General features: G+C 41.4%; 1 protein-coding gene across 1 annotated transcript in view; it reads right to left on the bottom strand.

Moving 5' to 3' along the window:
* Window positions 1–20,041, bottom strand: part of ska2 (spindle and kinetochore associated complex subunit 2) — a 36,316-nt gene that overhangs the window by 4,450 nt on the left and 11,825 nt on the right. The window contains exons 2-4 of the mRNA XM_056285002.1: window positions 5,561–5,653; window positions 5,177–5,353; window positions 1,310–1,398 (exon numbers count right to left, since the gene is read on the bottom strand). Coding sequence (XP_056140977.1) covers window positions 1,318–1,398; window positions 5,177–5,353; window positions 5,561–5,653 — 351 coding nt within the window. The 3' untranslated portion in view covers window positions 1,310–1,317. The remainder of the gene's footprint in view (window positions 1–1,309; window positions 1,399–5,176; window positions 5,354–5,560; window positions 5,654–20,041) is intronic.

Below are 20,041 nucleotides of genomic sequence, written 5' to 3'. Positions count from 1 at the left end.
CAGTGGTTGCCCAGCCATCCCGCAACTCTTCACTACCACCCAGTGCCTGTCTTAACTCCTCCCTGAACTCCACACAGCAGTCTTCCTTCTTCAACTTCCACCATTTGATTTATGCAAGCACTATATTTTAGTTTTTCATTTATCAATAAAAAGTCAGCAAAACAAATTATATTGGCTTTAGGAACATGCTGTTAGAACTTATGGGTTCACAAAAAGAATAGTGTTCAGGAATACGTGTTTGAGTATCTTTTATAATCCAGAAATTAGTGATGACCATCAAGGGGGTTGAATACTTTTGCAATGCACTGTAAATTATAAACTTCATTTCGTTTAGCCTGCCAGTGAATGACTGTTTGCTTTGCCCCTGGTGTATGCAGGGACAAATGTATGCAGGAACTTCTGTGAGAACCATCTCCATTATCTCTACTAAGTTCCCCACCCCATTAGAGATGACCTAGCAGTGGTGAATTGGAAAGAAAACCGGCACACATGTTCCTCTACTGAACTGGACTAATCGTTTGCTCTGGCGGTACTCCACACATACCGTCCCTTTAAAATTACAAAAGTATTTTTTTCTTATTGAACCCAAAAAAGCAGCTTCACTCTGATGGGTAGGCCTACATTATGTACCAGGGATTCACTCTGATGGGTGGGCCTACATTATGTACCAGGGATTCACTCTGATGGGTGGGCCTACATGATGTACCAGGGATTCACTCTGATGGGTGGGCCTACATGATGTACCAGGGATTCACTCTGATGGGTAGGCCTACATGATGTACCAGGGATTCACTCTGATGGGTAGGCCTACATTATGTACCAGGGATTCACACTGATGGGTGGGCCTACATGATGTACCAGGGATTCACTCTGATGGGTAGGCCTACATGATGTACCAGGGATTCACTCTGATGGGTGGGCCTACATGATGTACCAGGGATTCACACTGATGTGTGGGCCTACATTATGTACCAGGGATTCACTCTGATGGGTGGGCCTACATGATGTACCAGGGATTCCAGGCAGGATACTTGAATAATTGTAAATACGTTGCTCATATCTGAATAATGATTCTAAACCCAGCATGTTAGCAATGCACAGCAAGTGGCAACGTTTTATGTGCATCACTTGGTAAAAACTTCATGCTTTGAATTAAACACTTGGACTTACATTTTTTTCCCCAAACTCAAAAATTTAAATTCTCTACTACATATCATTAAAACACTTGAATCCTGATGAACATGAATGCCATATTGCCAGAAAGTTAGAAAAAATAAAAAAAGAGGGTGCGGGGTGGGTGGAAACTTACTTGCTTTGTCAGTCTCTTGTTGTGTTCTGAATAATAGATGAACGAAGCAGTGACGTTGCCTCCTGTTCCAACTCGCTTACTGGCAACACCTGCACACAGAACAAAGTTTACCTTAAAGTTCATCTTACCTAGAAGGACAACACCCTGTTCCTCTCATATTTGAAATTATCACAGTATATATTAAATCTTATTGGTCCTCAACATCTATCCATCCATCCATCCATTATCCGAACCGCTTATCCTGCTCTCAGGGTCGCGGGGATGTTGATGCCTATCCCAGCAGTCATTGGACGGCAGGCAGGGAGACACCCTGGACAGGCCACCAGCCCATCTCTCTCTCTCTCTCTCACACACACACACACACACACACACACACACACACACACACACACACACACACACACACACACACACACACACATTCATACCTAGGGGCAATTTAGTATGGCCGATTCACCTGACCTACATGTCTTTGGACTGTGGGAGGAAACCCAAGCAGACAAGGGGAGAACATGCAAACTCCACACAGAGGATGACCCGAGACGACCCCCAAGGTTGGACTACCCTTTCTTGCTTTGAGGTGACCACGCTAACCACTGCACCACCTGGTCTTCAATACTATAGTCAAAATGTTCCTTACTATCACATCGTTGTGGACATGAGAAATTGTCCAAGAAGAAGATCTCTAATGTAAAATATTCACTTTTCAAGTGGTCTCAATTGTTTTCCTACTGATTTTGGGCTCATTATATTAATTAGGATTTGAAAATGCACTGGTTAGTACCAGCATAGAGCTCGGTCTGGCCAAGTGAAGCAGCTGAAATTACTTCAGAGCTAGACTACACAGTGGTGTCAAACAGCAGCCTCGAGGCAAACAAGCCTCACTTGGTTTCTGCACCTTGTTTACATTTTTTTGCTTTGGTCTCATGTCTGGACTTTTGAGTTGAGCAGGAGAAGGCAACAGTATTTGCCTGCAGACCTCAATAATATGGAGTAATGTAGACTCAGTTTGCTGCAAAATAAAGGCATTACCGTCATCATTGTAAGCCTATTAACACAAGCTTACCATGGGATCTAGAAAATGACACACGTGTAGAGTAGTTTTTTTTTAAGTATGCATATACTAGACCAGGGGTGGCTAACCATGTGCCATGGAGAACCATGTGCATGCAGGTTTTCATTCCGGCCAGATTCCACACCAGGTGATTTCCCTGATTAGCAACCCTTCAACCAAAGAGGAAGAATGTATCAGTGAAATCACCTGGTCTGGAGTCAGGTTGGAATGAAACCCTGCATACACATGGCTCTCCATGCCATATGGTTAGCCACGGCTGCTATACACTATGTTAATAGTCTGTAAGCATAAAAGTCTACAGGTTGATAGTGGAGTTTTTGACTAGATCATTTAACACAATCTTGGAAAGTGAAAGGATACCTGAGGATCGGAGAAGAAGCATACTGGTACTGATTTTCAAGAACAAGGGTGATGTGCAGAACTGTAGTAACTACAGCGGTATAAAGTTGATCAGCCACAGCATGAAGATATGGGAAAGAGTAATAAAAGCTAGGTTAAAAGAAGAGGTGATGGTTAGCGAGCAGCAGTATGGTTTCATGCCACAAAAGAGCACCACAGATGTGATGTTTGTTTTGAGAATGTTGATGGAGAAGTATAGAGAAGGTCAGAAGGAGGTACATTGTGTCTCTGTGGATTTAGAGAAAGCATATGACAGGGTGCCGAGAGAGGAGTGGTGAGGTGTGCGGTTGGAATGACAGATGGGTTCAAGGTGGAGGTGGGATTACATCAAGGATCGGGTCTTAGCCCTTTCTTGTTTGCAGCAGTGATGGACAGGTTGATGAAAAAGATCAGACTGGAGTCTCAGTGGACTATGATGTTCACAGATGACATGGTGATCTGTAGCAAGAGTAGGGTGCAGGTTAAGGAGAGCATGGAGAGGTGGAGGTATGCACTGGAGAGAAGAAGAGTGAAAGTCAGTAGGAGCAAGATGGAATATATATGCATGAATGAGAGGGAAGACAGCGCAATGGCGATGATGGAAGGAGTAGAGGTGACGAAGGTGATTGAGGTTAAATACTTGGGGTCAACTGTTCAAAGTAACGAGGAGTGTGGAAGAGATGTCTTCACCAGCAGTCTGAAGGACACAGCAGTGCGTCACAGCCAATGATGACCTCGGAGAGCCTAACCAATCTAACCAACAAAGGCAAGAAGCACTAGCTAATCAGAGGCAGAGTAGGGCGGGTTTTCAAAGAATAAGGGTGGGAAAAAATATGACGTGTGTATGTGTGAGACCGCACCCTGTACTCCTCCCCGAGCAATATCCCCACCTCAAAACACTCCGGTAATTCAAAATGATGAGAACTAGTGATTATTTTTTCAGCAAGTGAAGTGCTGCAGTGCCTGTTGTTACACCTGTAAAGTATGTTAAACATTAGCACTTTTTAAGTTTATTTTACCTTCACAAAGTTGTAGCCTGGAGGGGATATTGCATTTGGTCATGTGTGTCTGTGTGTTTATCTGTCCACAGGTAATCTCGCATACTACTGGACCTGTCAACAAAATATTTTTTTGTCTACAGTTATGACTTTATGATCAAGCACCTCTTGTGGTTGCACTTATTCAAAACCTTTGTTCTTGCTACCGCCTCTCCCTCTCTTCACTCTCTAGCTTGCTTAAGCAATCCTGCTCTCTGTCACTGCCTGATCTGAGTCAGCTGCAGATGTGAGTAACACAAGCACATGGGTGATTGGGTAGTGACAGCGTCAAACATTATGTATTCGAGTATGAGTCTTGAAGGTAAAGGAGAAGTCGATCAAATGTTTCGAGTCAGAAAATGATTCACTGGTGATCTCAGTGCAGCAGAACTGGAGGAGCACTGAAAGGACCAAAAATAATAACCTCTGTCTAGGCATCCGGGTGACGTAGTAGTCTATTCCATTGCCTACCAACAAGAGGATCGCCAATTCAAAACCCCGTGTTACCGCTGGCTTGGTCAGGCGTCCCTACAGACACAAATGGCCGTGTCTGCAGATGGGAAGCCGGATGTGGGTATGTGTCCTGGTTGCTGCACTAGCGCCTCCTCTGGTTGGTCAGGGCGCCTGTTCAGAGAGAGGGGGAACTGGGGGAAATAGCATGATCCTCTCACATGCTACACCCCCTGGCGAAACTCCTCACTGTCAGGTGAAAAGAAATTGCCAAAGATGGCACTCAGAGAAGATTCAAGTGGGAAACGTAAAACAGCGGCCAAGGCCTCAAAGATGGAACGCCAGAACTGAGCCAGTTCCGGGCAGGAGCAGAACATACAGTGCCTTGCAAAAGTATTCAATCCCCTTGACAGTCATCACTAATTTCTGGATTATAAAAGATACTCACACATCTTTTCCTGAACAATATTATTTTTGTGAGCTCATAAACTCTAACAGCATGGTCCCAAAGCCAAAATAAGTTACGTTGCACTGACATTTGTTTGAAATAAATTAAATGGTGAGACAAGATGCTTGTTAATGACATTTCTTAAATAGGCAATTAGGTGCGCCAGTGGCACAGTCTTACATAAACATTTACATCGATGTAATTACATTAACACAATTGGGGGGGGGGGGCTCATGCTATAATTTCCTAAATTAATATTAAGGTATGTTCCTTTATCCAAGTTCTTGACTAGGGTCAAGAACTTAGTTATAAAATCTAGTGTTTTTATAATCTTGGAAAGCCTGTGTAATATTTCAGTCAGTAAGTAAATAAATAAATGTTGTTAGAAGTGGTTAGTTGTATTTATTTCAGTCAGAGAATGGTACTTCAATTTTTGGTATTAGTTAGCCATTTGCAATGGAGGGAATTGGCCTGATTACCTTCGTATCTGCAGTCTCGTTTAAGAGTTGAACCATTTGCAGAGTGCCATCAAGGTATGTTCTGATAGAATCCATAGACTCCTTCTGTACAGATGCCATTTCTTTCACTTGTGAACACAGGGCCGCATACCTGGCCTTAATTTCAGCCAGGTTCTCTAGCAACGTTGCTGGATTTCCCTGTTAAAACAGTAACATTAATTCAAGTGTAAATGGGATTCTCATATGTTAAGTAAACAAGTGCCACAGTTTTTCAAAGACAATGTTGAAAACCAAATGTTGCACGTTTAATAGATGTATGAAGTGAAACTACATGTATAATCGACCCCCTTTAATAAATGATTGGCACTTAGATGATCACTGTATTTGAAAGATAAAGATACTGACCTCAGCATGAGAACCATTTTCTGTTGCGTTGGTCACAAATTCCAGCTTCAACCTTTTTTCAATGTACACCAGGTCAGCCTCCGACTTCTGAAACTATAGCAACAGTCTAGTTAATGTTCTGGTCAGTGTTATGAATGCCTTCACCTCTTTCTACATGATGCATTTTCAAAATAGTCTCGTTACAAATCACAGCAGTTGTTACATACTTCTTTGCATCGAAAGTTCAGTGACAGGGTGTTAAGATAGATGGCTAAAAAGGCTGTTTGTGTTCCTTTACGTGCATTTTAACTCAAGATCAACACTGTGATGAGTGGAGTATGGTCACACCAGTCTCTCATCGGTGTAATTAGCTCAAAACTGCCTAAAACACCACCCCACTCCACCTGCCACACGCTCTTCTGTTGCTCTATGGTTTCATTTCCTGCATTTACGTATATATATAAGGACAAAATACACTGTTTGAATGAGTAGCTGTAGTGCTTTTACCTCTTAACTGTATATTGGTTACATTTCCCACTGTGAGTTATACGGAGGAATGGTGTTTTACATGGTGTAGACACAAAACCAGTATTAAATGTATGCCTGCAATACAGATTTCTGACTAGTGTAGCATACAAATCTAGATTAGTTGAAATAGATTAAATGCTACATGCAGAATGCTTTTTTATAATAAGTGCCATATGTCTACATCTAAACTTAATGAAATGTTACAAGTGATTAAGAAATAAACCACAGTTGGTAAAATATATGTAAACATTCATCTCAAAAGAGGCCGGACTTACAAATATAACCTTAGCTGATGTTTACACCAAAATGTGACTAAATGTAACATTCAATTAATGTTTGATGTGAAAAAATAAACTACGATATGTTTCACTTTGACGCAGCTGATTGATGTTGAGATGTAATAGGAGAAAATAAAAATTTAAAAGAATGTTTTAAGACAAAGCGTAAGAGGCGAAGCACATCTGTGGTGAGTTGTCAAAGGCCTGTCTCATGAAGGAAGTTCAACATAGTCAGAGGTACACCTTACCCGTCACCACAAAATTTGGCAGTCTTGCATTGATGGCATTCAGCGTCACTAGGGTTTCCCCCCCCCCCTTTTTTCTCCCCAGTTGTACTTGGCCAATTACCCCACTCTTCCGAGACTCCTGGTTGCTGCTCCACCCCCTCTGCTGATCCGAGGAGGGCTGCAGATTACCACACGCCTCCTCCGATACATGTGGAGTTGCCAGCCGCTTCTTTTCACCTGACAGTGAGGGTTTCGCCAGGGGGAGGTAGCACACGGGAAGATCACACTATTCCCCCCAGTCCCCCCCCCCCGGACAGGCACCCCGACTGACCAGAGGAGGCACTAGTGCAGCAACCAGGACATATACACATAGAATATTATAATGGAATGTATTCCTCTAAAGAAGTGAATATTATAATGGAATGTATTCTTCTAAAGAAGAGAATATTATAATGGAATGTATTCCTCTAAAGAAGAGAATATTATAATGGAACATATTCCTCTAAAGAAGTGAATATTATAATGGAATGTATTCCTCTAAAGAAGAGAATATTATAATGGAATGTATTCCTCTAAAGAAGTGAATATTATAATGGAATGTATTCCTCTAACGAAGAGAATATTATAATGGAATATATTCCTCTAAAGAAGAGACTATTATAATGGAATGTATTCCTCTAACGAAGAGAATATTATAATGGAATGTATTCCTCTAAAGAAGCGAATATTATAATGGAATGTATTCTTCTAACGAAGAGAATATTATAATGGAACGTATTCCTCTAACGAAGAGAATATTATAATGGAACGTATTCCTCTAAAGAAGAGAATATTATAATGGAATGTATTCCTCTAACGAAGAGAATATTATAATGGAATGTACTCCTCTAACGAAGAGAATATTATAATGGAATGTTTTCCCCTAAAGAAGAGAATATTATAATGGAATGTATTCCTCTAAAGAAAAGAATATTGTAATGGAATGTATTCCTCTAAAGAAGAGAATATTATAATGGAACGTATTCCTCTAAAGAAGAGAATATTATAATGGAATGTATTCCTCTAAAGAGGAGAATATTATAATGGAATGTATTCCTCTAAAGAAGAGAATATTATAATGGAATGTATTCCTCTAACGAAGAGAATATTATAATGGAATATATTCCTCTAACGAAGAGAATATTATAATGGAATGTATTCCTCTAAAGAAGAGAATATTATAATGGAATGTATTCCTCTAAAGAAGAGAATATTATAATGGAATGTATTCCTCTAAAGAAGTGAATATTATAATGGAATGTATTCCTCTAAAGAAGAGACTATTATAATGGAATGTATTCCTCTAACGAAGAGAATATTATAATGGAATGTATTCCTCTAAAGAAGAGACTATTATAATGGAATGTATTCTTCTAAAGAAGAGAATATTATAATGGAATGTATTCCTCTAAAGAAGAGACTATTATAATGGAATGTATTCCTCTAAAGAAGAGACTATTATAATGGAATGTATTCCTCTAAAGAAGAGAATATTATAATGGAATGTATTCCTCTAACGAAGAGAATATTATAATGGAATGTATTCCTCTAAAGAAGAGACTATTATAATGGAATGTATTCTTCTAAAGAAGAGAATATTATAATGGAATGTTTTCCCCTGAAGAAGAGAATATTATGATAGTCAAATCAATTCAACTACTTGTGTAGCACATGTAAAGCAACTATTGTTGACCAAAGCCCTGCACAACACACAAGTACATGAAAAAGTCAAAAACAAAGGGCTGTCAGTCAACAAATTGAACAGCAAGCAAGATGAAACCCTTTCATTGCTCTTAAAGTAGACAGAACAATCTTAAATTCTTATCTTATTTGAAAATGTAGCCCGCTGAAAGGATGTCAACATGGGTGAAACGTGGTTGCACTTCATGTTCAAATTCAACTTTATTGTCGTATGTATTTAGAACACATTGCAATTGAAATTATTGTGGTCTGGCTCTCTCTGCCTTAACACAAGGGCCACAAGGAAAAAGGACACCCCCCGTAAAAAAAAAAAAAAAACACTACAGACCTACATAGATTATGTACACATGAATTCATACACAATTTCATATACACTTTCCTCATCTCACCAGAATTTCTTTTGATCGCAGCATACTGTGCTGCTTGTTGAGACCTGGTAGCTTGTATCACACTGATAACTAACTACAATAATAACAATAATAATCATAATCATAATAATAATCATAATAATCAGTACTATAAAAGTCATGTTTAGGATCAGTATCACACTGATGAATATAATAATAATAACAATAATAACAATAACAGTTACTAAACATGTCATATTTGTGATCAACAGGGCTGCAGTAATCAAACCTGGGTGTATCGGCTGCAACCGAATCCAATGATCAATTACATTTGGTTAACTGGCTGATTGATTAACTATGGAGACACTATATCACATGGGGTACATTGGTGTTGGATAACCTTTTTCCTTAAAAAAAAATTATTTAAAAACAGATTTTGTGTTTACGCGGGATTTCTTTGTCTTATATTACATTTTGTATGAAAATCTGAAACAATAATGTGTGACAAATAAGCAAAAGTAGAAGGAATTGGGAAGGGGAAATACTTGTTCAAGGCGCTGCACGTGTCAGAGTACACCAGCAGCTGCCTGCAGCAGCATGCCTACATACACAGAGCTGCCAACTTTCACACATCCAATGTGAGACAAAGAACCCTTCTCCCACAACACACATCCTAGTCCTCACACCGGGAAAACAAAATCCTGTTTTCCCCTTAAATTTAAAATAATCCCATCTCTTCTGCTACTCCAAGCTTCACAAACCAACACCTGGATTTTGAGCGCACTAACAGGCTACTCAGGGAGCATGACTTGTGTAAACCTGGGGTTGCCATGGTGACTAAATTAAGTGCGAGATTCCGACATCGGAGATTTAAATTAGGATGCAACGTTCAATGAAAGAAAACTACATTCAAGGTGAGTACTATGAAAAGTGTTTACCACCAACACGAAGCTCGCCGGCTCAAATCCCCGTGTTGCCTCCGGCTTTGTCGGGCGTCCCTATAGACACAATTGGCCCTGTCTGCAGGTGGGAAGCTGGATGTGGGTGTGTGTCCTGTTCGCTGCACTAGCACCTCCTCTGGTTGGTTGGGGAGCATCTTCGGGGGGGACGGGGAACTGGGGGGGGGGGGTAGCGTGATCCTCCCACGCACTATGTACCCCTGGTGAAACGCCTCACTGTCAGGTGAAAAGAAGTGGCTGGTGACTCCACATGTATTGGAGGAGGCATGTTGTAGTCTGCAGCTCTCCCGGGGTGGAGCAGAGACCGGGACGGCTCAGAAGAGTGGGGTAATTGGCCAAATATAATTGGGGGGAAAAAGGGGGGGGGTTTATCTTCTGGTGACTACATACTACATCAACACAGGGCTACACAACCTGCCTTCTCACACACACCCACGCCATGCTGGGTATTTACCATGCTTTGAGAGTGATGGCCTATATCTATTTCATTTCCAGGGTTTACAAATCCCACTTTATCACGTCTAACATCCAAATCTACTGCGGTCATGCATTTCTCTGCATTTCGGTTGCAGAGTACGCAGGTGAAAGTTGTTGCTATGGTTACATTTAAATAGAGTGCACTTCAGAGCACCATATTGTTGATTTTGCTTCACTCTTGGCCAGACACACAGTTTTGCTCAGACAGAAGGATGCTGTCCCGCCCACAACTAGTCAGTGGCTTCAGGACATAATCAGGAATCAGCAACACTTTGTCATTTTATTTCATGCACTTGGGTACATGAAATGAAACAAAACGCCGTTTCCCCCCAGCCCACAGCAGTGCAACACAAAGACAAAAACACATCCAAAAACTACAAGAACACACACATCCAAACAAACACATACATCCAAACTGACACACATATCCAAACTAAAAAAAAAAAAAAAAATCACTGTCCAAGGGAACAAACGCCAGCCAGGATGACTGTCGGAACCGCCAGTCTGATGGGCTAGCAGTTAGTCTAGCCTGCCCCACTTCCGCATCCTGTCCGACCACCCTCAGCATTTCCTCCTTGCGCACAGCTCCAGGCAGGGGCCATGGTCCCCGGGACCACCAGACGAAGCAGACCAAGCTCCCCCAGCCGATCCAGCGCCAGCTCTCCCAGCCATCAAACGAAGACAAAACTTAAATGCAGATGTGGACAAAGACACTGCATGGACGGTACTGGGTGAGGCCGCCGCAAATGTGGATTTGTGCCTCCATCTTCATAACGCCCCTGCCTTACCTCGGAGATGAGACGCGTCTCAGTCAGTGGCTCTGAAAAATAATTCTAGAAGACCTGGGGACCATTTCTGACATACTTTCATAGTTCCCAAACGACACAGAATGGCATGCACGCTTTAATCTGCCCTTGACACAAAAAATAACACCTGACCTAATGGATTCTTTAAGCTCAATCTTTAGTTTTACTTCTTTATTTTTACACATTGTGCCACATATCTATTCTAGATAATAAAGGGGGGGGGTGAAGTTGTTTCATTTCATTATTGTCATTATTATCATTGTTGTTATTTCTATATCATATTACTATGATGTATGTTGTATAACTATGTGGAATCTGTTTGCCCAACCCCAGGAAGTTTTGTTAAAAGTTCATTACAAAGATTTTGAAATGAAACAGTCTCGAAGAGAGTAGGATGACAGCGGCTGTCTAAACGTAAACCAGGGGTGATTCTGTATGTGGCGGGGGTGGCAGGACAGTTGAGATGTGTATTTTCCGAACACCGCATCTCAATTGCTTTCAAACCCCAAAACACACTGCGCCAGAAACTGGTCCACCCCAAGAATAGGGTCCCCCGGCACAAGATTCAAGATTTAGTTTGTCATTTCATTATGTAGCTACACACATAAATAAAAACAAAATGCATTTCTCCCAACCCACAACAGTGCAACAGAGAAGATAAAAATACACATCCAACAATGCTCTAAAAACCATACCACTAAAAACAAACACAGAGAACAAAACAACAAAGCACAACAATTAACAAGACGGTCCATCAAAATGCCATTTCAGTTTAAATGTTGACAGCTGGTGTCTGTCAACTGGTGACCAACACTGATGGGGGGGGGGGGTTTAGAGGGTAGGTGGATGGTTGTGTGATGGGTGTGTGATGGGGGAGGGTGTTAGAGGGTAAGTGGATGGTTGTGTGATAGGGGGGGGTGTTTAGAGGAGAGGTGGATAGTTGGGTGATGGGGGGTGGTTAGAGGGTAGGTGGATGGTTGTGTGATGGGAGTGTGATGGGGGGTTAGAGGGTAGGTGGATGGTTGTGTGATGGGGGTTAGAGGGTAGGTGGATGGTTGTGTGATGGGGGTCAGAGGGTAGGTGGATGGTTGTGTGATGGGGGGTTAGAGGGTAGGTGGATGGTTGTGTGATGGGTGTGTGATGGGGGTGTTAGAGGGTAGGTGGATGGTTGTGTGATGGGTGTGTGATGGGGGTTAGAGGATAGGTGGATGGTTGTGTGATGGGGGGTTAGAGGGTAGGTGGATGGTTGTGTGATGGGTGTGTGATGGGGGTTAGAGGATAGGTGGATGGTTGTGTGATGGGGGGTTAGAGGGTAGGTGGATGGTTGTGTGATGGGGGGTTAGAGGGTAGGTGGATGGTTGTGTGATGGGGGGTTAGAGGGTAGGTGGATGGTTGTGTGATGGGGGGGTTAGAAGCTAGGTGGATGGTCATGAACATGGGCGGGGGGGGCACAGTTTCACAGTTTGTTAATAAACAAACAGAGCAATATAGTGTACGCTGGTAAGTACCAGGAGGATTGCCATGACTTGTACATCGGGGAAACCAAACAGACACTGGCCAAAAGGATGACACAACACAGAAGAGCTAACACCAGTGGCATGTCATCCACTATGGGCGCTAGGGCGCCGCCCTACCTACAGTTCCAATTGGAAAATAAGCACTGTAGTAAATAAATTATTTTTTAAATTGTGGTGCCATGTGTGTATAAAACCCAGTTGTTATATTTACATAAAGCATGTATTATAATAGAAAAATGTGATAACTGATGAAAAGACATTGCTTGTAACCTTTGTGTGCCGAAGGGCGCATTTTTCTCTGCCTGACGGGAGACGTGAGTTTAAATGCAGCCACACCATCACACTGGATTTGTTGACAGCACGCGCCGAAAAGAGCCGATTCTTGGGCGGAGAAATAACCGCCCGATTTGGTAGATGGCGCTGTGTAAAACTATGCATGGTAGTTGTTAGTGGTAGAGCAGGAAGTCTGGGAGTTGGCTAGCTGTTAGTAAAGTGGTTAATGTAACAATGGCTGATGTGCTAGAGGAACAACCTGCTCCTAGCAGTGTTGATTCTTTGTTTGAAAAACCATATGAACGGAGAAGTTTGTCTGACAAGCTTATTGTGAAGCAGTTGGGTCCAGATCAGTCTGAGAACCTCAACATTCGACAGCCCTCTAGGCCCTCAGAGGAGGGCCTAGAGGGCCCAGACAGTTCCCCCTCTGTTACTAATACAACATGATTAGGGTGTGGCCAGCAGTGCAACCCAGCCAAAAGCTGAAGCCTGAAGAGGCCAATGCAGTAATACCCGTCTGCCCTATATGACTTTGTGTTTCATCACTCTAAGTACTGCGCCCCCCATCTGCAAGTATCACCTTAGAGAGTAGGTTGAAATTGACCAAATTGATTCCTTTTGGCGAATTCTCGTCAGTTTTAAAGGACCTGGAACACATCTCTATTGGGCAATGTCTGCTTTGCTTAATATGACATTTAAATTTTGAAATGTTCATTTTGTTTAACTGTGTCATGCCTCTTCATTTTCTTTGATATTTTGTCGTTTATGCTGCCCTCTTGGCCAGGTCTCTCTCGTAAGATATCAGTTATGCTTAACCTGCTAAATCAATGTTAAATAAATGTAAAAAAATGTTGTTAATTTTCTTTAAAGGTGTACACGACCTTTACCTGTTCATTACTTCTATTTTGACCTTGATAAAGTAGACAGAAGCCTTTCTGTAGTCAATGCAAGCTGGTCTCTGCAGCTTTCAGATGCTTTGACAATACTATTGCACTGCTAGCTGTCCAATACAGTAGTGCAATGAAGTCAGAGCACCTGCCAGCAGCACAGGGTTCCAACCTTAAAAGCCTTTCCTTGGCTCTGAACCATTTCTGGCCAATATCCTTCTAATTAAACTGCTTTTCCACCTGGTCACCTTATGGGGAATTCATCATATTTCCAGATTCCAATATTGCAAATTAATTTAAAGGTCGGACCTGATAAGGCCACTGATAATGTAGTAATTGATGTCGATGGTAAACATTTTCACTTTTCAAAATAGGTACTTCCAAATAAACTATGTCCACTAGGGCTGGACCCGAATATTCTGACAATTCAGATATTCGTTTATTGACTAGATATTCAGTTCCCAAGTTTGGGATTCGGATATTTGTTTTTCTTTTTTTTTGCTAAATGCAAGCTATCAATATAGCCAAAATGCAAAATACTTTGTCAGCACAATGTTGTATGATATTTATATTTTTTAATTGCACTGTTAAAATATGGAAATATTATATCATCCAAGCTTCGGTGCCTGACATCCCTCTCACAGCAGCGAACGTCACGCTTCAATTTGCCTTGGCCAACAGAGAAAAACAAAATGCCTAAGACCTCAGCTGTGCAGCTGTTATAACTGCACTACTTTGTTCTATTTATTACAGTCTGGTCATTTATTTTTTATTATTTACTGTGTCAGTAATTTGTGAAAATAATAATTGCATTTTTTAGCGTAGTCGGGTTTTTGCACATTTAAAATCTTTGAGCGCTGATGTCATGTTCTTGCAGGAAACTCACCTCCGCTCTAGTGAACACATAAAACTAAAGAAAGCTTGCATAGGACAAAATTTCTGTTCAAGGATTGAGAATAAAACGCAGGATACAGCCATCTTGAGCAGGAAGGGTATCCCATTCATTCTGCTTCTGACTATTTCTGACCCCAGGGGAAGGTATGTGATAGTGACGGGTAACCTGTATGGAACATGTGTGGCACTAGCTAATGTATATGAACCAAATTGGGATGACCCACTTTTTTTTCTCTAGTTTCATAGCAGCCCTTCCAGACCTCAATAACTACCAATTGATATTGGGAGGAGATTTTAATTGTGTATTACACCCATATTTGGACAAATCAAACCCAAGACCTAATAGCAACATTTTGAAGGCAGGCACTGTTATCAATTCATTCATGGAATCCTACACTCTTTTCAACCCCTAGAGAAGAAACAACCGAACTACTAAACAATACTCCTTTTTTTCCCCAGTGCATCATTCTTACTCTAGGATTGATTTTTGTTTTCCTTCCTGGATAGTATGGTCCTTCCTATGGTTAGGGGGAGCCAATATAATGGTATTGTTATTTCTGATCATGGTCCTGTACAGCTAGATATAGGCTTCATAGACTGCCTTAAACCCCGACACACCTTGTGATTTGATCCTCTATTACTGTCTAGGGACTCCTTTCAAAAAATGTCTCTACCAGCAGATAGATATCTTTATGGAACTCAACGCACTCCGGGCATGCCACTAACCACTGTTTGGGAGGCCCTTAGAGGCCAAATAATCTCATACACAGCACATGAGAGAAAGAAACATACATAGCGTCTGACAGAACTGTGCCACAGTACAGTGGAAGTGGACCGTTCATATACTGATTCCCCAACACCTGAGATTTATAAGAAAACATTATTATTAAAAATGGATTTCGACAATCTCTCCATTACACAAACAGAACAATTATTCTTTAAATCAAAACAGACATTTTATGAACATGGAGAGAAAGCTGGTTTGGCAGTCCACAGCCACTAACACTATTCCTGAAATTTGCACAGCAGCAGGTGTAAAGACTACCAACCCTGAAACCATCAATAAAAAGTTTAAAAAATGTTATATTGCCATTTATAGTTCAGAACTGCCCAGCGACTCGTCACATATTTTCGCTTTTTTTAGACGGTTTGATACTCAAAAATTGCCCTTGAGGACCGAGCACAGATAAAGAGATATCAACAGAGGAAGTGATACAAGCAATTAAATCAACGCAGAGCAACAACGCACTGGGTCTGGGTGGTTTCTCAGTTGAAATGTATGAAGAATTTGTTACCAAGCTGGCACCAATACCAATACCAAGCTGCCACCAACCTGTTGTATCAGAAAATTCTTAACCAACAGAAATTACCCCAAACTATGATGCAGGCAATCATATCAGTGTTGCTTAAAAAAGACAAAAATCCCCTACTGTGGCTCCTATCACCCTGTAAGCTTGTTGAATTGTGACTACAAGATCCTCACAAAAATCTCGGCCACGCGTATTGAAACTGTAATCTCAACGGTTGTTAACGCTGATCAAACTGGTTTTATACCCAAGCAGACAGTCGTATAACATGGGCCGCCTATTTAATGTACAGTATGCACCACGCTCTGCAGAACAGACAGAAGTAGTGATTTCTTTAGACACTGAAAAGGCATTTGATCGCGTCAAACGGCAATATCTATTTGCTGTTTTAGAAAGGTTTGGCTTTGGTTCATCATTTCTAGCATGGGTTAACATAATATTGTTCACTGACAGCTGCAATGCAGACGAATAATATTATTTCTGATTATTTTTCGCTCCATAGGGGCTGCAGACAGGGCTGCAGCCTCTCTCCTTACCTGTTTGATTTGGCGATCGAGCCACTTGCTATAGCACTTGAGGCAGAGGATGGCTTTAAAGGTATCTCCTGAGGCGGTAAATTGCATAAGGTATCGCTTTATGCAGATGACCTGCTGTTATATATATCCAACCCAACAGAACCTATACCAAAACTATTACTTATCCTGGATAACTTTGGTCACCTGTCAGGTTTAGGGTTGGTATCGTTTGAAAATTTTCGATATGATGCCAAAACCAATGCCTCCAATTCAATACGATGCCTAACAATACTTTTCCGATACTATATATTATGAAAACCTTATATAGTTTTGCCGACGATATTGTAGTGGATTGACTACTGCAAACTGTTCTCTTCTCTTACATGTCTTTTCTCTCTCTCTGAATGATGTCTTCTCGTTTCTCTTCTTGTATGTGAATGGTATGATGTGAGACTCCCTTATGTGCATGTGTAGCGTCCTCCTCCCAGGTTTCCATGGTGATGGTGGTCGCCACCTGGGCACTGCTCGGCGCTCGGCATCCCCCTCATCACATTTTCTTTTTATATATCTTATAAATCCATACAATTCTGTTATCCTTTTTCAATGTTATATCCTTCTCTCACTCAGACGTGTGACTAATGTTTGTTTTTTTCCTTTTTGGTCTACATGGTGATGCTGGTTGCATGGCTCGGGTCCTGGGCTGTTCTGGTGGCATCTGGACACTGCGTGGCATCCTCCTTATATTCTTCATACATTTTATAATTCCATTATAATTCAGTTATCCTCTTCAGTGTTGTATTGTGTAAATTGTGTAGCCACAACATCCACTGCATGCTGTTTGTCTTGGGAGAGAGAGCCTTCTTCTGTTGCTCTCCCTGAGGTTTCTACCTATTTTGTCCCTGTTAAAGGGTTTTTAGGGAGTTGTTCCGTATCTGTTGTGAGGGTCTAAAGACAGGGTGTTGTGTTGCTGTAAAGCCCACTGAGGCATATTTGTAATTTCTGATATTGGGCTATAAAAATAAAATTGACTTGATTAGATGAGCAATACTAATACTCACATCAGGTGAAGAGGACTTGAGAAGCATCCTACTGCAATTGTTACAGTTTATTTTTATTAACATGTGTACTTGTGTCATACTCTTTATTGTTAAGGGTTATATTTGGAGTTATGACCATGTCTACTTCATTTATTTCTTCATCATATAGTCATTGATTGATTACTGGGAATTATGTTGTGTTTAGTTGAGTTTGGGCATTCACAATAGGATTTTTTTCCCAAACATCAGCGCTGTTTTTTTTTTTTTCATGTTGTTTGCCTCAATAGCGTAGATTACACATAGGTCTTTTACTCATTCTTTGTCAAGCATGGGATGAGATGGTTGGCCTATGTGGACCAAGTATGACTTTGATGGTAACTATGACTTCTGTCTGATGGGTGAGTTTATATGAAGTGTGTTGACTTAATCTGATTTCAGCTGGCTTACAACTGACAGGGCTCATGGTCATTCTGAGCGAGGTAAGGTGTTCCCCAGCACGAATAAATGATAAAAGGGGGGGAATGTGAAAGAAAATTTGCATGAAGCATTAAGATTTAACATTTACTCATTCATTGTGTATTATTGTGTAACTGTCTCTCCATACCATTTTGGTCGAATCTGCTCTTAAAGGAGGTCCGTGTCATCGGGTGCTAGGCTCTGAATCCTCGAGAGAGGTATGAGGAATGTTGGAGATGGGGGTTGGGAGGCTGTTCCTTCCCTGCCTATGTTTTTCTTAAACTCGTACACTGTTCTGTTACCATGGTACTGCAAGGCGCTGTCATGAGATAAATGATATGGGGCAGGGGGGGGGTGCTCTCCGAGAGGGCTCCGAGTCTTGTATTTATGTTTTACTCAACTCGCAGTTCCTTGAGATTCTTTAAGGTCCCTTAACCAGCGATGACCAGATGTTTAAACCAGCCTCTGGTACAACGTACAGGGAAAATGTAAGGTTTAAGTTGACCAATGGGAACGCGTTTCTTTGTCTAAGAAAAAGGCAATATCAGGGAGGCGACTACTTTGTTCAGTGAGAATACAGGGATGGGGCCCATGGGGGTCTGACCTGTGTTTCTCCGTATGGTACAGTGGGAGAATGCACGGCCTTGTTCTGCTACTGTATAACACTAGTTCTCTTGTCTTGTTTGCATATTGTTAAATACTACATGTTTTGCATCATCAACCATCATTGTTTTGTGTAATTATTTCTGAGTCCAGAGTGTTTGCAGGTAAATTGCCACGACACTCCCTCACCCCATCACCTCTTAACCAACTCGGTTTTCTGACCTGTCGCTTTTATTTTTCTATAGGTACACTTGATTCAGCTAAAGGCTTAAAGATTATTCATCGTATTAGTAGACTTGCTTCAAAAATCAGTCTCCTCAGAGCCTGGGTTACTCTTTACAAATCCAATATATTACTATTTCTGAAACATGGCTACATAGTAAAATCACTGATGATGAAATTATAATTGACAATTCTGTTCTGTACAGAACTGATAGGGCTTCTAGAGGTGGGATGGCCACATATGTTGCCGAAATCTCGTTTCCATGTGTGTAATTCCTAAAGTAGAGCCAGTTAATTCTGAATGTCTTTTCATTAACATTATTCTTCATGAGCGTCTGGGTGGCGTAGCAGTCTATTCTGTTGCCTACCAACACGGGGATCCCGGTTCGAATCCCTGTATTACCTCCGGCTTGATCGGGCGTCCCTACAGACACAATTGGCCGTGTCTGCGGGTGGGAGCCGAATGTGGGTATGTGTCCTGGTTGCTGCACTAGCACCTCCTCTGGTTGGTTGGGGTGCCTGTTCGGGGGGAGGGGGGGAATAGCGTGAACCCTTCCACATGCTACGTCCCCCTGGTGAAACTCCTCACTGTCAGTTGAAAAGATGTGGCTGGGGACTCCACATGTATCGGAGGAGACATGTGGTAGTCTGCAGCCCCCCCCCCCCGGATCGGTAGACAGGGTGGAGCAGCGACAAGAACGGCTTGGAAGAGTGGGGTAATTGGCCAATTAGAATTGGGGAGATAAAGGGGGGGGGGTCATTAAAAAAAAACATTATTCTTCACAACAAACATTTAACTATTGGCAACATTTATAGGCGTCCCTCTGCTCTGGCTGACTCTACAAAGTGTATTTTGTCAACTACTAATTCTTTTGAGAGGCATAATGAAATGATTATCTTGGGTTACTTCAACAGAACCTGCCTTGATCGCTCCTCCTTCAATGGTAGAAAATTCATTTGGTAGTGTAAACCTCACCCAGTTAATTAAAGAACCTTCTAGAGTGGATTATCTTCATCTTTGTTGGATTGGATACTTGTCACTAATCCTGAAAGGATAATTAAATATGGGTTAATGTCAGGTTGTTTATGTGATATTATATTATATCTGTTATATTTTGTGTCTGCAAAAATCAAAATTCCAAGTTCTCCTCAATAAACGGAGACAACACAAGAATATGAATGTAGACTGCTTTATTCAATACTTAATTGCTATTAACTGGGATAGATTTCAGTTAATTACTATTGTTGATGATGCATGGAACCTCTTTCATTCAGAAGTTACGATCGTAATCTATAAACATGCTCCCATGAAAACAGTTAAGAGTTAAAGGTAGACATTTACCCTGGATCAGCTCACATCTTATCAGCCTTTCAAAAGAAGGGATAAAGCGGGGACAAAATATAGTAATTCATCTAAAGATTCTGTTCA

The sequence above is a fragment of the Lampris incognitus genome, chromosome 8, assembly GCF_029633865.1.
Source record: "Lampris incognitus isolate fLamInc1 chromosome 8, fLamInc1.hap2, whole genome shotgun sequence".
In the NCBI taxonomy this organism is placed as follows: domain Eukaryota; kingdom Metazoa; phylum Chordata; class Actinopteri; order Lampriformes; family Lampridae; genus Lampris; species Lampris incognitus.
This window is presented reverse-complemented; position numbering and strand designations above follow the sequence as displayed.